This window comes from Lytechinus pictus, chromosome 6, assembly GCF_037042905.1.
Source record: "Lytechinus pictus isolate F3 Inbred chromosome 6, Lp3.0, whole genome shotgun sequence".
Lineage (NCBI taxonomy): Eukaryota > Metazoa > Echinodermata > Echinoidea > Temnopleuroida > Toxopneustidae > Lytechinus > Lytechinus pictus.
In genome coordinates, this window is record NC_087250.1 from 25210229 (window position 1) to 25229961 (window position 19733).

The 19733-nt window shown below is 35.6% G+C and overlaps 1 protein-coding gene across 1 annotated transcript; it reads left to right on the forward strand.

The window, feature by feature from the left end:
* Positions 1-743: 743 nt before the first annotated feature.
* On the forward strand, positions 744-12992 carry LOC135154363 (transcriptional activator protein Pur-alpha-like). The gene is made up of 6 exons (XM_064100505.1): positions 744-873; positions 3829-3901; positions 4695-4920; positions 6040-6160; positions 6831-6946; positions 8643-12992. Exons 1-6 carry the CDS (start codon positions 744-746, stop codon positions 8781-8783), a joined length of 807 nt encoding a protein of 268 aa, XP_063956575.1. The 3' UTR covers positions 8784-12992.
* Positions 12993-19733: the final 6741 nt, after the last annotated feature.

The following is a 19733-nucleotide window of genomic DNA, read 5'->3' on the forward strand; positions in this document are numbered from 1 at the left end:
GTGATTTCGATTCAGTAGCTCATGGATTGGATGTCCAGGGGGTGCTGTCTATATAGTAAATAACACATGCAGCGCCCACTTGGCAAATCCTCGGGGTACTTCTGCACCCCGGCTTCCCACAGCCAGGGTGGACTCAATGGCCCGTATTCTGAAGTCAGACTTAACTTAGACCATAAAGTCTGTGCTAAAATTATGGGAGCCAAAACTTCTAATATTCCGTTTATATTGTATATTTCTTATGTTCACTATTTTGTTTTCTTTTGCTTTCATAATGATGAAAAAACTTCAAAATACTTCAGTTATCATTCCCAGACAATTGGGTGTCACATGAGTCAATAAATTGGATGTGTACTGTAAGGGATTTGTGCCCTAAATTGGCTCTCCATAGTTAAACCACAACTTTAAACCAGGGTTTAATTTAAACTGGAGTTCAGAATACGGGCCAATATGAAATAGTGGTTCTCCCAAAATTTCTAAAAAGAAAAAGTATAAGGAATAACATTTTTTGTAGCCTAGTTATGAAGAATCAATAAAAAAAAGTTGTGAGGCAGTGACTGCAGCCGGTTATGATGACTGTTTTTCCCTTCTTTCATCCAAAGGGAATTTCTCAGCGCTAATGAGCATTTTGTTTACTTCACTTTGAGTGGTAATGGGGTGTTTGTGGCTTTGTAAAGATGTGAGGTGATTATTAATACTCACATGAATGAGGGCATTCATCAGCCTTGTATGGTTTCATGGTGATGATGGCAGTGATGGGCTCAGAATCACAATCATTGGTTAAGGATGGTGGTGATGCTTTCGCTGGTGTTGGTGGTGGGGATGATGATGGTGATAATGATGATATTGGTGATAAAGATGATGATGATGATGGTGGTGATGAGGATGATGGTGATGATGGTGATGATGATGATGATGATATTGGTGATAAAGATGATGATGATGATGATGATGGTGATGATGGTGATGATGATGATGATGGTGATGACGATGATGATGGTGATGATGGTGATGTCGATGATGATGATGATATTGGTGATGATGGTTATGGTGATGGTGATGTCATAATGTTGGTGATGATGATGATGATGATGATAATGATGGTGATGATGACTATGATGATAATGATGGTGATGATGATTATGATGATGATGATGGTGGTGACGATAATGATGATGATGATGATGATGGTGACGATAATGATGATTATGATGATGATGATGGTGGTGACGATAATGATGATTATGATAATGATGATTATGATGATGATGATGGTGACGATAATGATGATAATGATGATGATGATGATGGTGGTGACGATAATGATGATTATGATGATGATGATGGTGGTGACAATAATGATGATTATGATGATGATGATGATTATGATGATGATGATGATGGTGGTGATGATAATGATGATGGTGGTGAGGATAATGATGATTATGATGATGATGGTGGTGACGATAATGATGATTATGGTGATGATGATGGTGGTGACGATAATGATGATTATGATGATGATGATGGTTGTGACGATAATGATGATTATGATGATTATGATGATGATGGTGGTGATGATAATGATGATTATGATGATGATAATGATGGTGATGATAATTGTGGTGATGCTGATGATGGTGAATATGTTGAATAGTGATGATGATGATGATAATTATGGTGGTGATGATGATGATGATGATGAAGATAATGATGTTGATTATGATGGTGATGATGAAGATAATGATGTTGATTATGATGGTGATGATTATGATAATGATGTGGGCAATGATGATTTTTTTTTCTGCCAGTGCTGATGATGCTGATGGTGATAGTGGTTATGATTTTTAAGAGCAGGAGCATTATGGTGATTCTAGTCTTAGATGATTGAAAAGTACATCTAACATGTACATGTAGTTTGAAAACTATTCTCAAATTATAAAGGGTTTTCAAACAAAACATGATCTAAGTTTCTGTACATATACATGTATCTTGAAATAAGTGCTTACATTATCCTCTAGTTTCAATATTCTATCAGATTTTTCAAAGATATGTTTTGTGGATTACATATATTGTGATTGGAATTAATTTTAATCTGGATGTCCAACTGTTATTGCCTCAATGTGAACAGAGCTTGTTTGGTCAGTGAATGGACAGGTCAATTAGTCTGTTATTGTGACGAGTTCATACGCAAACCACCCTGGGATCCTCGAGACCAGCTGCCAGGGTCATACGTTAGATCAATCCCAATATAGAATTCTGGCTGGGAAGCCTCGTCTCGTCAACATCCTAACTTCATCATCCCCCCCCCCTTCCCCCACCTCAGGGTGCCCAAACCCTTCAGAATATTCCATCCCGCTTTGATATTTGACCATTACCGGAACATAAGCATGCATGGAGAGTAGAGAAAACAATGATGGGTAAATTCCAGGACATTTAAACAGGGGTTCATCCCGCAAGGTTGTTTGGAGCGGCGGCGTATGCGACGCTTCATTGTGTCAAAAAGAAAGTTTCCTGTGTAGATATTATTAACCACAGGAGTGTTCTACCCCATGCCTGACCATTTCTCACACATAGCATATAAATGTCACTCTACTGCATTAACATTATGTGCCGGATGACGTATAGGGGAAGTAACTCCCACTGTGGTCGTGGCGTGTGCAACGCATCTTTTGTGAAGAATGCTCCTGATCGTCCTGATTAACCCAAAGAAATTTTTTGCACCCAAACCTTTGATTTATCGCTCCCCTCCCGGAGTACCTCCTCTCCTCGGTGAGAGGTGCGCCGAGGGGGTCGCTGGCTACCGGTGGTTTCATGAATCGCGCTGCCCTCGCGGTCTGATGCAGGGACAGTCACTAGATCGCCCCGTGGCTGCGGGGTTCCGAGCCTTCGTGTGACCTCTGACTCTGCCTAGGCACTGGGCAGGCGGGGGGTGCGCAGCCGTGATCTCGAGGTGGAGATGAGTGCCGTGTGCAAAATATAGGTGAAGATGTCTGGTTTTGCTGCCCTCGTTGTTTGCCTGCTTACGTGCAACATATATTTTAAATGTCTGGAAGAAGGAGAAGAAAGGCTCTTGGCTAGAGGCTTTTTTTCCCTCTCTTTATACAGTATACCCATACAAGGCACATATACACCTCTGCTAGACGCCGTGTCAACATCATTTATGCACACGTTTGTTGCAACGCATCTCTATCAAGATTTCCTATGCAATAGTTCATCATCTACTATAGATAAGAGTGATATAGACACACACTAATCTTTATACTCACATCGCACATAATTAGCCAGATGAAATCATACAAGTGGTTATTAGGAAGATGGAAAAGATTGAATGAGATGAGGACAAATCTGTTAATATTAACTTTTGAATGGCTTCTCAGGGTATTGGCCTGTCCTCTCTGTATTGAAGCTGCAGGTCTTAGATTCAAACCGTGTGTATGCCCATCAGCTTTAATCCTTTGTATATCCTTTGCAAAGTCTGTATAAATGCCACTCTTGAGAAAGGATACATGCATATTTACAAATTTGCTTTTAATGGCTAGCATAGATAATCAGTAGGCCTTTTAATTTCCATTATCTGCAACATCCATTTAGATTTTGTCAGAGGTTGAATGGTTAGCGCCCTCTCTTGTTTGGAAGCGTCATTGATGTCTTAAGTATGTTCTAGATCATGGATAACTATTGACATATTTTGCTTTGATCATCATGTGATATATTCATTGCTGAAACCTACCAGCTTTTGTTTGCCCAAGGTTGGACTGGCACAGCACCTTACCATGGCATTTTAGCATGCAGTTTTGATAAAGATAAGAATTTTATTTACCTCTTCAGGGTTGTATGAAAACAACTCTGCTCAAAACCAAACTGACATTCTCGTGACCATTGTTAATAACCTCATCACTGGGTGATTAACATCACATTAATGATTACATTGATAACTAGATTCACCTAAATATAGATGTGCTCCAATAAATAATTGCCACTTTCGCATACATACATATTTATCTTGTGGCAGCTAGTCATAAAATGTTTTTCAAAAATGATCCTTTACCGATATGAAGATGATGATGCCCGAGTTTCAATGTGATATGAGTGCTGCATATCAAAGTGGCCATTATTTTTTTTTATTTAATAAGTATTATCATCATGCCATCATCAATTCATCATTCTGTTGTTATTAAACATTATTAGGGCAGAGTCAAAAATATTTAACGCCGTTCAAACGATTGTTCAAAGCGTTTTTCTATTTTGACACCTGTTTGGATGTATGAAAAAAAAAATCTTTCCCCCAAAGTTGCTGAAATTTCACATTTCACTTTTTTTAATCCATGAAATACCCTTCTATTTTCCTCATTTCCTTGTAATTGTTCATATTTATTTGGAAATTATCAAGAAAATAAAGAATATTCTCTTTCGTGACTGTAGAAGATAATTTTCAGTTGCTGTCACACTTGATCTACCTCCATGAGATTATGTATGTGAGACTACAATGGCCTCGGATGCCCTATATTGATTGGCCTTGATGGCCGTGCATGTATTTTGTGCCCCTTTTTTATTTATGTTGTATTGTGGAAAGTGGATAAATGTGCCCCTGAAAAAAAACTGGCCTTGACCCTAACATTTTTAAAATTGATAACAGAAATCTTTGCTCCTGTTTTTTATTTATTCCCCCTCTTTCTCTCTTTTTGAACTTTGAGCCAGGTCGGGGGCAGAGGAGGAAAGAGCCGGCTCACGTTGGGTATGTCCGCCGCTGCCGAGTTCCGGAACCACTTGACGGACTTCAGCGAGCATTACGCACAGCTTGGGCCCGCCAGCCACGATAACCCGCCAGACGACGGACGACTGAAAAGTGAAGTGATCGTTAAAGAGAACAGACGGTATTACCTTGACCTCAAAGAAAACTCACGAGGGCGCTTTTTAAAAGTAAGCAATATTTGGGTAAATAGTCACACCAACGAAACCAACTCCAGACCGATCAAAGCTTTTACTTCATTTCAAATGGCGTATCATCGGACAGTTCTGTGTTGGTGTTATTGGTGTGGCTCTGGTAGTAGAATCCAGTCGAAGCACTTGTATTTTAAGTAGATTCGTGTATACAAATAATGTTGCTTTATAGGGAAGGCGTAGTAAGAATTACACACACACACATGGTACCTTTGAAACCAGGGTGAAAATACACAGGAGCTTGGGGAAATTTCGCCAGTAAAATGCTCAGAAAGCTCCTGGAATATCCCTTATACACTGTTATGTTTTAAGATTAATGTTGAAGATATACGTGCACTGTATGTAGTAGATATGAAAAGAAGCCCCCCAAAAATTATTCTTTAAAAAGTTGCCTGTTTGGAGCAGTTCTTCCATGTAAAGCCGAGAGTGGTTTGATTTATTATAGTCGTATCATTTTGTGAAATCTGACCATATCCCTCACAGTTTTGGTCATCACAGATGGTTCTTACGTATAAACACAATAATTTGTTGTAATGATATTCAGTGTTATCCCTTTGATTGTTCGGTTCATGGCAGTGTTACATGATAGAAGCGATCAATTGTATAAAGTGTAACTCTAAAGGCCACCGCACACCTTACGACCCGACTGGTCTGCGACTGAGTGAGGGGAGATGAATCGCAAGGTGGTCATAAGCCTCGATACCACACACCTTGAGATCCGACTACCATGCTGTCTGTGACTCACGCATGCGCCTTTTGTTTTTTGCCACAGCAATTGAGAAAATGACGCTTACTACTGCGTATGCACGTTGCATATCATGCACGCATTGCAACTCTGCTGTCTGATTGGCTGGAAGATGGATTGAGTTTGCGATCCAGTTGTAAAGATTCGACATGTCAAATCTCTGACCGGTCTGCGACTATCAAGCTGACAAGAGCTGTGACATCACATCTCCCCTCACTTTCCTTTTAGAGGTGTGTTCCTTGTAGTTGATGTCCATAAAACCATGAATCATCTTGAACAAGCAGGTGATTTTAATAGGAACTCTGCCTTTCAATTGTAATAATTAATCGTATCTCTTTCTGTTATACCTCTAGGTGTCACAAACAGTGAACAGAGGAGGTCCCAGAACACAGATCGCCGTGCCTGCCCAGGGTCTTGTTGAATTCAAAAACGCCCTCACAGAGTTACTAGATGAATTTGGAGTGGATAGCACAGGTAAAATTGGAATGAGTTGAATTTCAAAATTGGAAATTATCTGAATGGACTTGTTACAACATGTGACGTAATTGATTGACTGTTAATGCTCAGGGATTTTGAAATTTTGAAAATAGTCTCACAGATTTCTTAAAAATGACCTTAGTGGAAAATCAATTTTCCTCCGGGTTCAAGGTTTTTTAGAAGAAAAAAAAAATCACAGAATCAAATTAGGATAGAGAGTAAAGATATATTGGAAAAAGTTACAATCCAAAATTGGAAATTGAAACTTGGAAAAGAAAGCACAGGGTAATCGACATTTTCTCCTGTTTGAGATATTGGAAGCCAGGGGAAATAATATGCAGCAATTAGAAACATTTGTATTTAGTGCTGTGAAGATGTTTTTAATTTACTTTAATAATTGTGATGTATCTACTTTTGCAAGTTTATGTTTCATGAAATGCCCTCGAATATAGTACTCGAATTTTTGCACAATAGCGCCATCTCCCGGTGAACTATAGACCACGCACTTCCGTTTGTACCAACCCCAAGCTAGCAAGCGTGCTAAACGTCCTCTTTGTTTTTTCGCCCCTCGTGTTGTATTTTGTTATCGTTGTTCACAAATTTACTTCTATTTTTGTAAATTTTTGTGAAGCTTTAATCTTCTTATTTACATTGCTTTTATTTACAGAGGAAGGTCAAGGAAACGTCCCAGAGAGTAGATCATTTAGGGTTGAAAATAAAAATTTCTACTTTGACATCGGACAGAACTTCCGTGGAGTTTACATGAGAATCAGTGAAGTACAGGTTAGACACCAATTAGATACTATGTATGGTCTCTCATTAACTAAGTGCTATAAGTAGCTAGTCTCAAAGGGATGGTCCGGGCTGAAAGTATTTATAGCATCATCATCAGCCCACCTAATGAATATTCATGATGACTTTTTTCACAAAATATTGCTAAACTGTAAACTTCAATAACTTTATTATTTGTTATCCGATTTTGATGAAATTTTCAGCATTTTGCTCAGTGAATTCTACTCTTTGTATTAAGATATAAATATTTTCAGCCCAGACCATACCTTTAATGGGGAAGTGAACTGACAGATACTATGTGTGTTCTCTCATTGACTAAGTGCTTATAAGTAGCTAGTCTTAAAATATACCTTTTTTTGACAAATATTTATATGTATAAATGTGTAGTGTGGTTGGTCAATAGTGTTGGGTTTGGCTGGGATGTTGCCCCGCCTTCATGGAAAGACCCAAATGTACATTGTATCTTGATTGTACTCATATTATTATTTTATCATGGAAAGACCCAAATGGACATTGTATCTAGATTGTACTCAAATAGTATTATTTGTATCTTGTGTATATTTTTAAGGCGACCGCACACCTTACGATTGGTCTGCGACTCAATTTTGGAATAAAACGTAGTAGAATTTGATGCTAATATTGAGACTTGGAATATACTGTGTAATGTTCAAAATCATTGTACGAATACCTATGTTCAAATCTGACAATGCTATCATCCTTCTTAGAATAAAAGCAAATTTAATATCTAGTCGTAATGACGTCATAGCAGTCGTACGATTGGTTACGATTTGAAACTAATTTGGCCTTTACTCCAAAATAAAGGCTTGCAATCTTTCAAAGTGGTTATATTCGTATTCTTTCAATTAATTTTAACCTCAAATAAAATGATATGTTCCATTCACATTTTCAGAAAATGAGCAAAATGCGATTTGTTCCAAAATCGGATCGCGAATCGGTCTTAAGGTGTGCGGTGGCCTTTATGCTTGTGCATGTATGTGATTGTGCTTTTTAAAGAAGTGGAAAAAGAAGCTATTATTTTTATTTTTACTATTATTATTATTAGATCTGATCATTTTAACTAACGAAATCTATCATTGTCATAATTCTTTATATAGGAAAGGTTCATAACCTCCTCATCGTACTCAACATCATCGTCAGCTATAATCTCCCTCATCATTCATCCTCCTTAATTATCATTATCACTTTTATCATCATTACCATCATCATCATCACCATCAACATTACCACTGTCATCATCATAAGCATCATCACCATGATCATCACCATGATCATCACCATCGTCATCACCACTATCAACATCATTATCATCATCATTGACATCAACACCATTGTCGTCATCATGAACATCATCATTATTATCATCAATGTCATCATCATCATCATCATCATCACCATAACCAACATCACCACTATCTATATTCTCATGAACATCATCAATGTCATCATCATCACCACCATAACCAACATCACCACTGTCTTCCATCATTCCCATGAACATCATGATCACGAAAATGATCTCTTAGTTCATACAACCTTTTGTGATTGATTTGACTTGTACCTTTGAAAGTTTTTTTAACAGATAAATGATTGATGCTATACAAATGCTGTTCATCATCATCACCACCTCTCATCCTCTTTTTCTCCTCTTTTATACCCTCCATCCCAGCCTCGAAATCAATTCCGCACATCCGTCACGATTCCGGAGCGATCCTGGGCCCGTTTCCGAGACATCTTCACAGAGTACGTCGACAGGATGAAAGAGATTAGAGCACCCGAAGGAGGAGGTCAAGGGGACGAGGGAGATTAGGATAATCCAACACTCACCTTAATCCCCTCAGAATCCTCATCCCCTCAACAGAAGAAAAAAAAGAAAAAAAAAGAAACAGACTCTATACCCTCTGCCTCAAGAAGACTGGAAAATGACGAAAAAAAGGAGAAAAAAATGGAGACAAGAATTCTTTGACAGATGATTATTACATAACAGTGTGTGTATTCATGGCTTGGGAAAAAACAACAACAACAACATGAGATGGATATATGTGTGGGAGAGACAGTTGTGATATATAAAAAAAAATAATAATTTATATAAATCTAAAGATTTTATCATATTGAAATGGATTTTTTGTATCAATGAAATTGAGGAATGATTTTTTTTTTGCAAGTGTGTTGGTTCAATAGAGAAGGTATTGAAACAATGTATTTGTTACAATAAACCACAAAAAAATTGAAAAAGTTAAGTTTATGAATTCCAAATATGTGTATGCGGACACAGCTAAAGGTTCTTTTTTGTTTTGTTTTGTGAACACATCGCCATGACAATAATTGTAAGTCTCGGTAGGTGAGAAAAGGATCCATAAAACTAAATTTTGAGCCAATTGTCCAGAAAAATATTAATCATATTTACTCATGATTTGGATATCACTGCTCACATTAAAAAAAAATCTAACTTGACTCTCCCAAACTGATTGCCCACTTGAAAATTTAGTAAAGTGAAATGGGTCTTTGTTAGAGTTTACCTCTGAACCAAACACAAAATGTTTCAAATTCATGCCCGCTAATAGAAAAAAAATCACGATTGATATCAATTGTATGACACAATATGCTTGCGTGATAAAAACTGAGCAAAGAAGCTGAAAGAAATAGGTTTTCAGCAATGCTTTTGTAATAATTTGATTTTAACCATGTATAAGAAAATGTTTTAAGGTATTGGAGTTAATTTGCAGAGGTACAATGAGCCATTTGAAAAGAAAATAAATAACAGGACAAGGGGGGGGGGGCGGTTCAAGGCTTGAAAGGGCACAACGTGACAAGGATTCAATTGCACCGACCTAGGACAGAAAAAACTGACCGTGGGATAAAACTGGCATCCGGATTGTTCATGCTGCCACGCAGGATGGGGATACATTGAAGGAGGGGATGGATTACAGGTGGAGGACAGAATTGCCCACGACACGGATATACGGATGGTGAGACCGCTTCAGACGGAGTTCCTTTTTACGGAAAAATGTGTAGAGTTTACAGCCTGTGTGATTGCATATAACAAAATAGAGCTATTTAATAATTTGATGAAAAAAGAGGAACGATGTAAAAAAGAATGAGAGAGACATTTGTACATGTGTTTATGATAGAGAGCCTTTTCTAACATCAGAATTTTGAGTTTTCTTTTCTCTATTTTTCTGGATATCTGGTTCCTGTTTCTCTTTTATAGTGACTGAATCAGACTTGATTACTTTTTATAACAGGGGCAAGCGTACTATTGAATTAATGTAAATTTAGTGCAGGGGCCTGTTTCACAAAACTTGTTATGATAACAAGTTTGTAATAACAGTTAAAAGCTACTGAATTCCTTCATTCTGATTGTAAACTTGTTACAGAGATTGTGCATTTGTTATTATAACAAGTCTGTATGAAACAGTATTGTGATCTGTTCCGGCTTGTTCATACAATCTTCCTTGCCTATATGTGGTATTCAATACCTGTCAGCTTTGTCTAAAAGGCATCAATTTTGTGATTTTTTACTTTCAATTAAGTGAAGGAGGTGAATACTTCATCAGTCTTCTGTACAATTCACATTGGATCACAGAATTAGGAAATATGAAAATAATTTTTAAAAATCAGGAAAAGAAATGAAATCATTTGAAATTGTTCACTATTACTCCATGCAATTACTCACGGGTCAACAACTTATTTCAATCTTACGCTTGCCCCTTGACAAGCATGTATAAAATTGCCAGAAATGTTTGACAAATCTCGGCCTTCACAGTGTAGAGAGAGAGAAAAAAATTCTGAGATAAATAAATCTTAAGAGAGTTATATTTACATTTTTCACTTGTGTCAAGCTTATATATATATGAATATTTGATATTTTGTCTTATTTTTTTTCTCTGTTAAACATAGAATTCTGCACATTTCTTTTTAATCCTGTCTACAGGAGCCCCCTGTATTCGGGAGATGCCTCATAGAGTTATTTATATAATCATAGAGAGTGCTTTTTGTGTTGTGATGACCAACAAGGTGTTCCAAACCATTGAGAGGAAGAGAGAAATATATCTCCCGATCTAATGTATAGTGTTGGTTTGTTTAGCTAGCGAGTTCACCGTTGCCCCCACGTAGCCCTATAAACGTATGGATTAGATCTGTAGTGGTATATATAGAGAAAGAAATTGGCAGCCATTTTGCTCCTCCTTCCTTATTGTTTTGCAATTACAGTGTAAGCGGTGAGGGCCACTGGCAGCCATTTTGGTACACCCATCTTCATTGACTTGAATTAATGTTTATTTACAGCCATTGTCGACCCTAATGATTCTTACTCATGCTTCATATCAGTCTTTTCAGCTTTTTATAGAGAAGAATGAATTCCACTAACTTTTATTCTTGGTGGCCCTATCAGTCCATCAAAATCATCAATTTTATTTTTTTGCTGGCCTGAAAAGCAAATTTGGTGGCCCTAAAAAAGTAGAAGACATTACAATTTATCAAAACTTTGGTAGCCCGACCGGGACACCAAGTGTGGTCTTTTGCAGAATTTTGTTGGCCTGACTCTCATTTTTGGTTGCCCCGGGCCACTGCTAATGTTGAGCCTGCTTTACAAGACTCTGTACATGCATCTAAACAAAGCATATTCTTATTGATGCCCGTAATATTGTGATTAAAACTTATTTAAAGCCAATCCATATAAGAGAAATATCAGTGAGAAAATTCTTGTCAAAAGCAGTAATTTAAAAGGGCTTGTATTTTCAAACCAAGCTCATTCATCTTGTTTAATCTTTGGATTATGAAGTCATAGATGTGAATGGTTTCAAAGAGCAGGTGAACATTTGTGAGATGATTAGGAGCTGTAACTAATGTTAGATTACCCAGGGAATTAAGAAACTGGGATTTTACAGAGCAGATTGAGAAAAAGGTGAGGATGTTTGATCTTGGAAGTAGTGATTCCGGGAAGAAAGAGAAAGGAATTATAGTAATCTCATGTTTGGTAGTAGATTTGTGTATTATTTATGCTTGCTTGTTTCTTGTTCCATTTTGTTTGTTTAGAAAACAGCACAATCTAACTTCAAATGATAATAATGGAAATAACATGAATGATGGATGGGGGGGGGGACCAGCAGGGATGTTTGTTTTATCCTTTTTTTTTTTTTTTATTGGTTATATTGCCAATTACCTGTCAAATGCAGTGTCGTTTTTCCTTTTCTCATAACAATCTGAAGAATTCTATATAATTATACTGGTCAATCTGTTCAAATATTTTGGAACCAAAGAAATCTCTCAAGCATAGCGTATGTTCACATTTTGTTCACATTTCTGGTCTGAAAAAAATATTTTGATCTTGACGATTATTCAGCTTCCAGTCTAAGTATTAAGGTTACTGTTTAGTTTGGCACTATTTCCACAAATCATCAGAAGGGAAAAAAAGACATGTTTGAGGATCAATGATTTTGAAGTTCAGTGCTTTGGGGCTAATTTATGCCCTTCAATATGTAGCTTTCAATTGTTCATTCAATGAAGAAAAGGAGAGAGAGAGAACATAAAGTCCCCTCCCCCCATCCTATTCATTTGGTGATTTCAAGTTCAGTTGTGACCTTTTGGTGTTAGGTCAATTTTTACACGATTATAACACCAAACATAAAATGAAGATGGTTCTGAAAAGTCACTGACTGGTGGCTGAGATGTCAATACTGTGATCTGGATCAGTTTTTACAAACTCTGAATAAGTTTTGAAGCTAGTGGAAGCAATTCAAATTTCAACACCAAGGCCAATACCGGACTTGAAATCACCCATTGGGTTGATCTCATCATGGCATGGACTGTACAGATTGAAGTAGGGATATAACATATTACTATAAATTTTCAAGTCCACTGGTTTTATTTCCTTCAATTAATCCACAGAAAGTTAAACTAGGCCTAGAGAATGAAGCAGATTCTGTTGCTATTTCCTTTTCTATATTTTATTTATTTTTGTGAAAGTGAGAATGTTGAAGTGATATTTACCACCAAAAAAAGAAAGAAAAAAAAAATGTGTAAGACAACATTGTATCGTTGTGTAATCTGTTTGCATGTTAAGATATACAGGATGGTAGCATGAAGGGTAAGGTCTGGGTTTTTGTTTGGCCCGAGAAGTTCTGAACGCTTTAAGAATTTCTTTAAGATAGTTCGTCATTTAGGATATTATCCCTTTTTGCATGTTATTTTGCTCAAGTTTCAAGCTTTTTCGAGTTGAAAGAATGTTGAAGTTCAGTATGATTCAGTGTAAAGCTATCTATGAGGTAGCTTAAATGGTGAAAGGTTTAACTAATGGTTTATCAATTATATATCGTCTCCAAATTTGAGTGGTTAAAGGATTAGTTATTGGTAATATTGTTTTTGATGAATATTGAAGGTTTAAGTAGGCGTAACTGCTAATTGCTAGTGGTTTAGGTGATGATTTATTAAGTATAGATTAAGTCATCCTATATTTAAGTCGAGATTGAAATGGTTAAAGGATTAGCATAACTCTTGAATGGTTAAGTGTAGATGATGGTTTATCAAGTATACTCAGTCATTCTGTATTTGATTTAAGATTGAAGTTAAAGGATTAGCATAACTTTTAATGGTTTATCAAGTATTTATCAAATCCTATATTTGATTTGAGATTGAAAAGGTTAGAGGATCAGTGAACGGTTGAGGTTGTGTAGGATAACTAGTAAAGGTTGAATTTGAGTAGGTTAACTTGTAAAGGTGTATGAGATTAAATGATTATTGGTTTTAGAGTGTTTCATTCTGAAGGTAAAAGCTTGGCTCCTATTATTATTGCAGTTTGTTTGCATGTCATGTACACTAATGCAAGTTATGATGGTTATAATGGTTAAAAGCACTATAAGTGATTCTGTTAAGTATCGTGTAATAATTAAGAGTTTAGAAATAAGGGTTTGATAATGGTTTAAGAGTTTGAAACCCTTGGTCGGAGGAAGATGCTACAATTTATCTATCTGCAAGTAATGCTACAGGGATATGCATTGCAAGTTATAATGGTTGTAACGGTTAAAACATTCTTAAGTAATGCTGTCAAGTATTGTGTAATAATTAAGAGTTTGAAAATAATTAAAGAGATTAAAACCATAGAGAAAGATGCTACAATATCTACAAGTAATGCTACAGCAATGTGCAACTGTGCATTCGGATTTGTCAGAAACTAGCTAATCTCAAGTTAAATAGTAAAACTTAAGTGGTTTAAAGATTGAATTTAATCAATGAATGGGTTTGTTTACAATAATAGTACATGAAAGTTAGTAGAAGGATACTACATGTACAAGATAATTTGAACATTGTGTAATGTACTCCCATTAGATTAGTTGAACTCGCTCCTGAAGAGGTTAACTTTGAGTGAAATAAGATTTTTGAAGATGTTTTGGACAAGAATGCATTTCATTAAAACCTGTAATCCTGGATGAACTCCGGTTAAATTCCATTTCCACTGGTAAGGTAATATTTTAATTAAATGTATATGTTATATGATCAACAAGTGACTATTCTTACCTCTGGTTAGTTCAGTAACCAGTATGATTGGTTGATAAGTTAAATAGTTATGCTTGAGTCAAAGTGTCTCAGTCAACCTTTACTTTTGATTATTTCCTAAGTTTAAATGGTTGAATAATTTTCATTCAAAACAAATTTTGTGGATGCCAATCTTGGTTGTTTACCCTGTGTGACAAAGAATTGTGATTGATCTGATCGTTCATAATTGATAAAAATCATGGCAAATTGTGTAAAGAAAAAAAAGTCACAATCGATTGCAAACATTTATTTCATGTTTAACAGGGCCCTAGGTCGAGTTACACAAAAGATATCAATTGTACAATGGATTATAACTGAAAAAAAATAATTCTACAGCACACTGTGTTTAGTAGCAGTCAGTTAATTTCATAACTTCATGTAACATGTCTGAGGTCAAGTATCACAAGATCATGGATAAACGTGTACAAAAAGTTTTAGTCAGTTGCAAAGATTGATTTTATCCCTTCATGTAACAGGTCCAAGGTCAAGTAACACGAGATATAATGTATTCTAAAATGGATCATAATAGCATAGCTAACCATGTACAAAAATGTTGCAAGTAATTGCAAAGATTGATTTCATCTCTCAATGTAACAGGGCCCTAGGTCGAGTAGCACAAAAGATGTAATCAATTGTTCAATAGATCGTACATAAAAGCATGGCAAACTGTGAACAAAAAAATGCAATTAATTGCAAAGATTGATTTCATCTCATGTGAAATGGCCCAGGTCAAGAAACATAAGATACAACCAATTCTATAATGGATCATAACTAAAAGAAAAAAGCATGGCAAACTGGTTATTAATCAGTTGCAATCTACAACCTTGCAAGTATTGCTGTATCCATGTAAAAGGGCCCAAGCCAAATGAGATTGGTATATTCGATGGGTCCAACTTCTTTTAAGAATTTTGATAGGAATGTTTATAATCTTCATGAATATACTCGAGAAACTATCTACACAGGATGGAATAGAAGGTATTTTATTTTGTTTCAGTCAAAGAGCAGTGAGTAGTTTCCAGTCTGCTGCCCTCATGGGGTGAAAATGAAAGCATTCTATTGGAACATTGCAAGAAACTTGTTATCAATTGCAAGTAAATGTTAGGTTCCTAAATCAGTCACAAGTCCGACAATTGATGGTAAATTTCATTTTGACTGCGGCCAGCAAAGTCAACATATAAAATGCATGTTTGTTCATAAAAATTCTAGATATGAATGTATATCCTTGAATTCATTGATTTCTTGACAATTTGGTGTGTTCTCCTGTGTTTACAAAGGACATTTTTGCCAATTTCCTATCGAAAAAATTAAGACACTGATGGTTTTCCATCGAGTTAGGATTGATTGGATCAATCGTAAATCTTTGTAAAACAGGGCCCTGGTCTGCTTATTGTAAGAAGAGGTAAACACATTTGCTCTAGTTACAATTTACCCAGTTTATCAAATGTAAAGAAATGTACAGAAATTTGCATTTGATTGCAAGAAACTGGAAATCAATCTCAAGTCAAGTGTAGGTCCCAAAATCATTTGCAAATCTGACAATTGATTGCAATTTCAATTTTGATCGCTGGTCTGCTTCGTGGAACAAGAATTAATTATACTTTTGCTGTAGTTACGATTAATCCCAACTGTATACAAACAGAAAATTGCAATGCAAAATTCTTGCATGTTTTGTTGCAACACTCTCTAAGGATAAAGTGTAATTTGCTTTGTGTGTGCATACATTTTTGGTTAGAATATGACACTTAGTCAGGGTTAGTACTCTATCAGATAATGGGAGTCATTCATGTGTATTGGAATTTAAACATCGCTCTGCTACATGAGGAAGAGTTCTCGAGATATAAAATGGGCATTTATAAGTCTTAATAACTGCGTGGATGGGACGGTTGTATCTGCCGGGAAAAGGTTGAATAATATAACGGTTTCTAAATGAGCAGCAAGTTTAATCTTCGAAAGAGATGGAATAGGCATAATGAGGAATTCTAAAAGATATAAATATATATTTTTTGTTATATTTTATATGCTGCAAGTATGATGTAAAAATAAGAATCAGACAAATATTGCAAGGGTTTTTCATTTCATTCTATATTAAAAGATGACAATAAGTATTCTGCAACCCATAATATTGCCCATATCTATCAGTGTTTGAAGCACACTTTACTCCATCTTAACCCTACTTTGCATAAAAATTGCAAACTGGTCTTTTGAAGCACCCCTTTTTCCCAATTCAAGTGCACTTCATGGAAGTCATCAAACACAGAATATTGCAAACTTGGGACCCAGATATTTAAAAATCCTTTTTATTATTTCAAGTTCAGGAGCTTGTAAAAACAGCTTTCTTATGGTGTATAGTAATTTACATTCATAATTGCAAACATGCTCATTGAAGACCCTTCAGTATTTTGTGAAAATTTGAATGATCATTTCTACATGTTTTGATCCAGGTTTTCGTTTAGTGCAATTTATGGTATCTCACCTGCAGCACACAGTATCAGGAAAAAGATGTGATCAATTCATGTTCAGGACCTCATGCAGCAAAAATAATATCTTATCAAAATCAGATTAATACGATATGGGAAATAATGTTTAAATTATCGTAACTTTCCTTGCATGATCGCGCAAAAGCAAATCAAAACAATTTCCCCCACATGCCTCAAAACTCTCTGTGAACATTTGCTGCAATAATGTTCCACATAAAATGCAAATGATCATGTAGGCCCACCAAATTTATAGAATCGATAAAGAGATATTAATTGTTCTAGATAAAGACAAAGTTGAGAGCCGTTCCGTAAAGCTTGTTATAGTAACATATTTGCAATAACAGTTTAAAGCTACTGAAATCATTAACTTTCATTCGCTGGTAGTAAACTTGTAGATATTTTACATTTATTATTATAACAAGTCTTTGTGCCATGGGACACTGGTCTCGGAATGAGGGAAAATATAAATAAATCTAAATATTTCGCATTCACCTTTGTTTGGAATGCTTCACATCCAAATGATCAATGTTCTTGCTAAAGAGCAATATATACCAAACAAATCCTACCATTTTGTTTATTGTATTATGCAAACCTAAATGCTTTTTGTACAAATATTATGGATAAGTTTTAAAAAGATACAATACATGCAGTTGTCTTTTATCATCAGAATTTTAACCTTAAGAATAAACCAGAAATTTTCATTGGAACATAATCAGGAAGGGGGGGGGGGGGCTTGGGTTCAGGGGGGGGGTAGAAGCTTATGATGGTACTGTATATTACATGTTTTAGAAGGTATACAGTACATATATCATTCTGTGTATTTGAATATTCATCTGTAGATGCTGAGCTTTTGCCATGATCAACTAAACAAACTAAAAGTAGAATAACAAAAAAAAAATGATGTGTGAAGTCAGCGAGAATTTGGCTTCTCCAAACTTGCCTAGGTTTCGTCTCCCTTATCGATAGTAATGAATTGAAGTGGATATTATTGAAGTTCTTGGTAATAAAACCATTTATAAAAAGAAATATGTGTATAAAACTGAATTTGCTAGGGGCAGAGCTGGGGATAGGGGCATATCTTGTTACAGTGCATTCAATGTCTCCTGTTAAGTCATGTGTGGAGCTGCAACAAGACAATCCACAATATTCAAATCATTATCTCTCTAAACTCCAAGTAACGTATTTGCAATCTTTTAATTGACTTCATTAAATCATCTGTGATCCGTTCAAAAGATTCAGGTCATTTTCAGGGGAAAATGTTTGAAACATTTGGGCTCTTTACAACTTCACATGTGGCTGGCGTCGTTTTCCACAGAATTGGTATATACCTCATGTGATTAAAATTGCTTAGCTTATACCGGTAATTATGCCAGCTCAAAAAAAAAATGATAAAAAATGATAATCCTACCAAAAAAAAATTGTTTTTAGAGAGACGATTCTGTTTTAAGAAACAAAGCTACGTATTATATAGAGGAAGATATATATTTTAAAGAGTGGGATCATTAAGGAGCTTTAAATATTTTATTTTTTGTTTGTTGTGAGAATATCTTTTGATTCTTAAAATGAAGCTTAGCTTCATGATTCCACACAGCCAAGCTTATATCAATGTAATGTAGATTTAGTGTGTAACAACATTGGAATTTTAAGAAAGAAAAAAAAGTAGATGTAATAATAATTGTTATTTATGAAAAAAATTGTATTTTCTTTTTCTTTTTATTTTGTTTTATGTTTCTTGTTGCTTGTCTAATCCTGATATTGATGGCTTTTTGGGTCATTTGAAAATATGTGTTCTTTTTATTTTCCTTTTATTTGTCGAGGAGTCAATGATGTAGCCATATTCATATTGGATTTGTTTGTTTGCGAATTTCCATCACTCCAGTGAGCAAGCATCTATCGGTGTTGTACTCAGCAGCATACTTAGGTTTTTTTTCCAGCTTATGGATATTCATAATGCAGTGTGGCTTTGTATTAATATTCATGTTTGTCTTTGAAATGAAGAAAGCTGATTGGCTGCTCACTGGAGATGATGTCATAATGAATATTCATTCTAGAAGCTTTTAAGATACACACTGACTGATGTGACTGTAGAAGCTTCACCACTGTGTGTGAGTTTTTGAGTCAGTTGCTGCCTACAACATGAATATATATATACATAAACATGAGCACATACGAATATATGAATACTAATTAGTCTGTAGACTTCAAATACAGGCTTTTTCTTCTGTACAATGCATTTATGTAAACAAAGAGCATTTATTATTGGATAATATAGGATGACCCAAAAAGTTTTAAGGTATTATTGTATTTTTGTACTATGTAGGATGTTCACTGATGTTCATTAAATGGAGGAAAAGAAATTTTTAGTGTGTTTTATCTTGTTGTAAATGTTTGAGAAACAAGAACAAAAAGATGTAGAGAAAGGAAGGGAAAGAAAGAGGGGAGATATGGAAGGGTGGAGATATGGAAGAGTGTAGAGTAGATGAGAGAGAAAGAGAGAGAGGGGGAGCAAGTGGAGAGAGGGGTACAAATAAAGAGAATAGAAAATGTAATACATGTAACATATCTCATGCTCTAATTTTATGAGCCTCAATCTCACTCGCTTTAAACTTGCAAAATACATGAGACTTATGCATGTTTGATTAAAATTGAGGAGGAAAGATCCTTCAGATATGCACAGATTGAAGCAGAGAGCACCTAGATAGAACCCCAGAGCTTCTAGGGACCCTGGCCGATGCAACCTTGCACCCAAG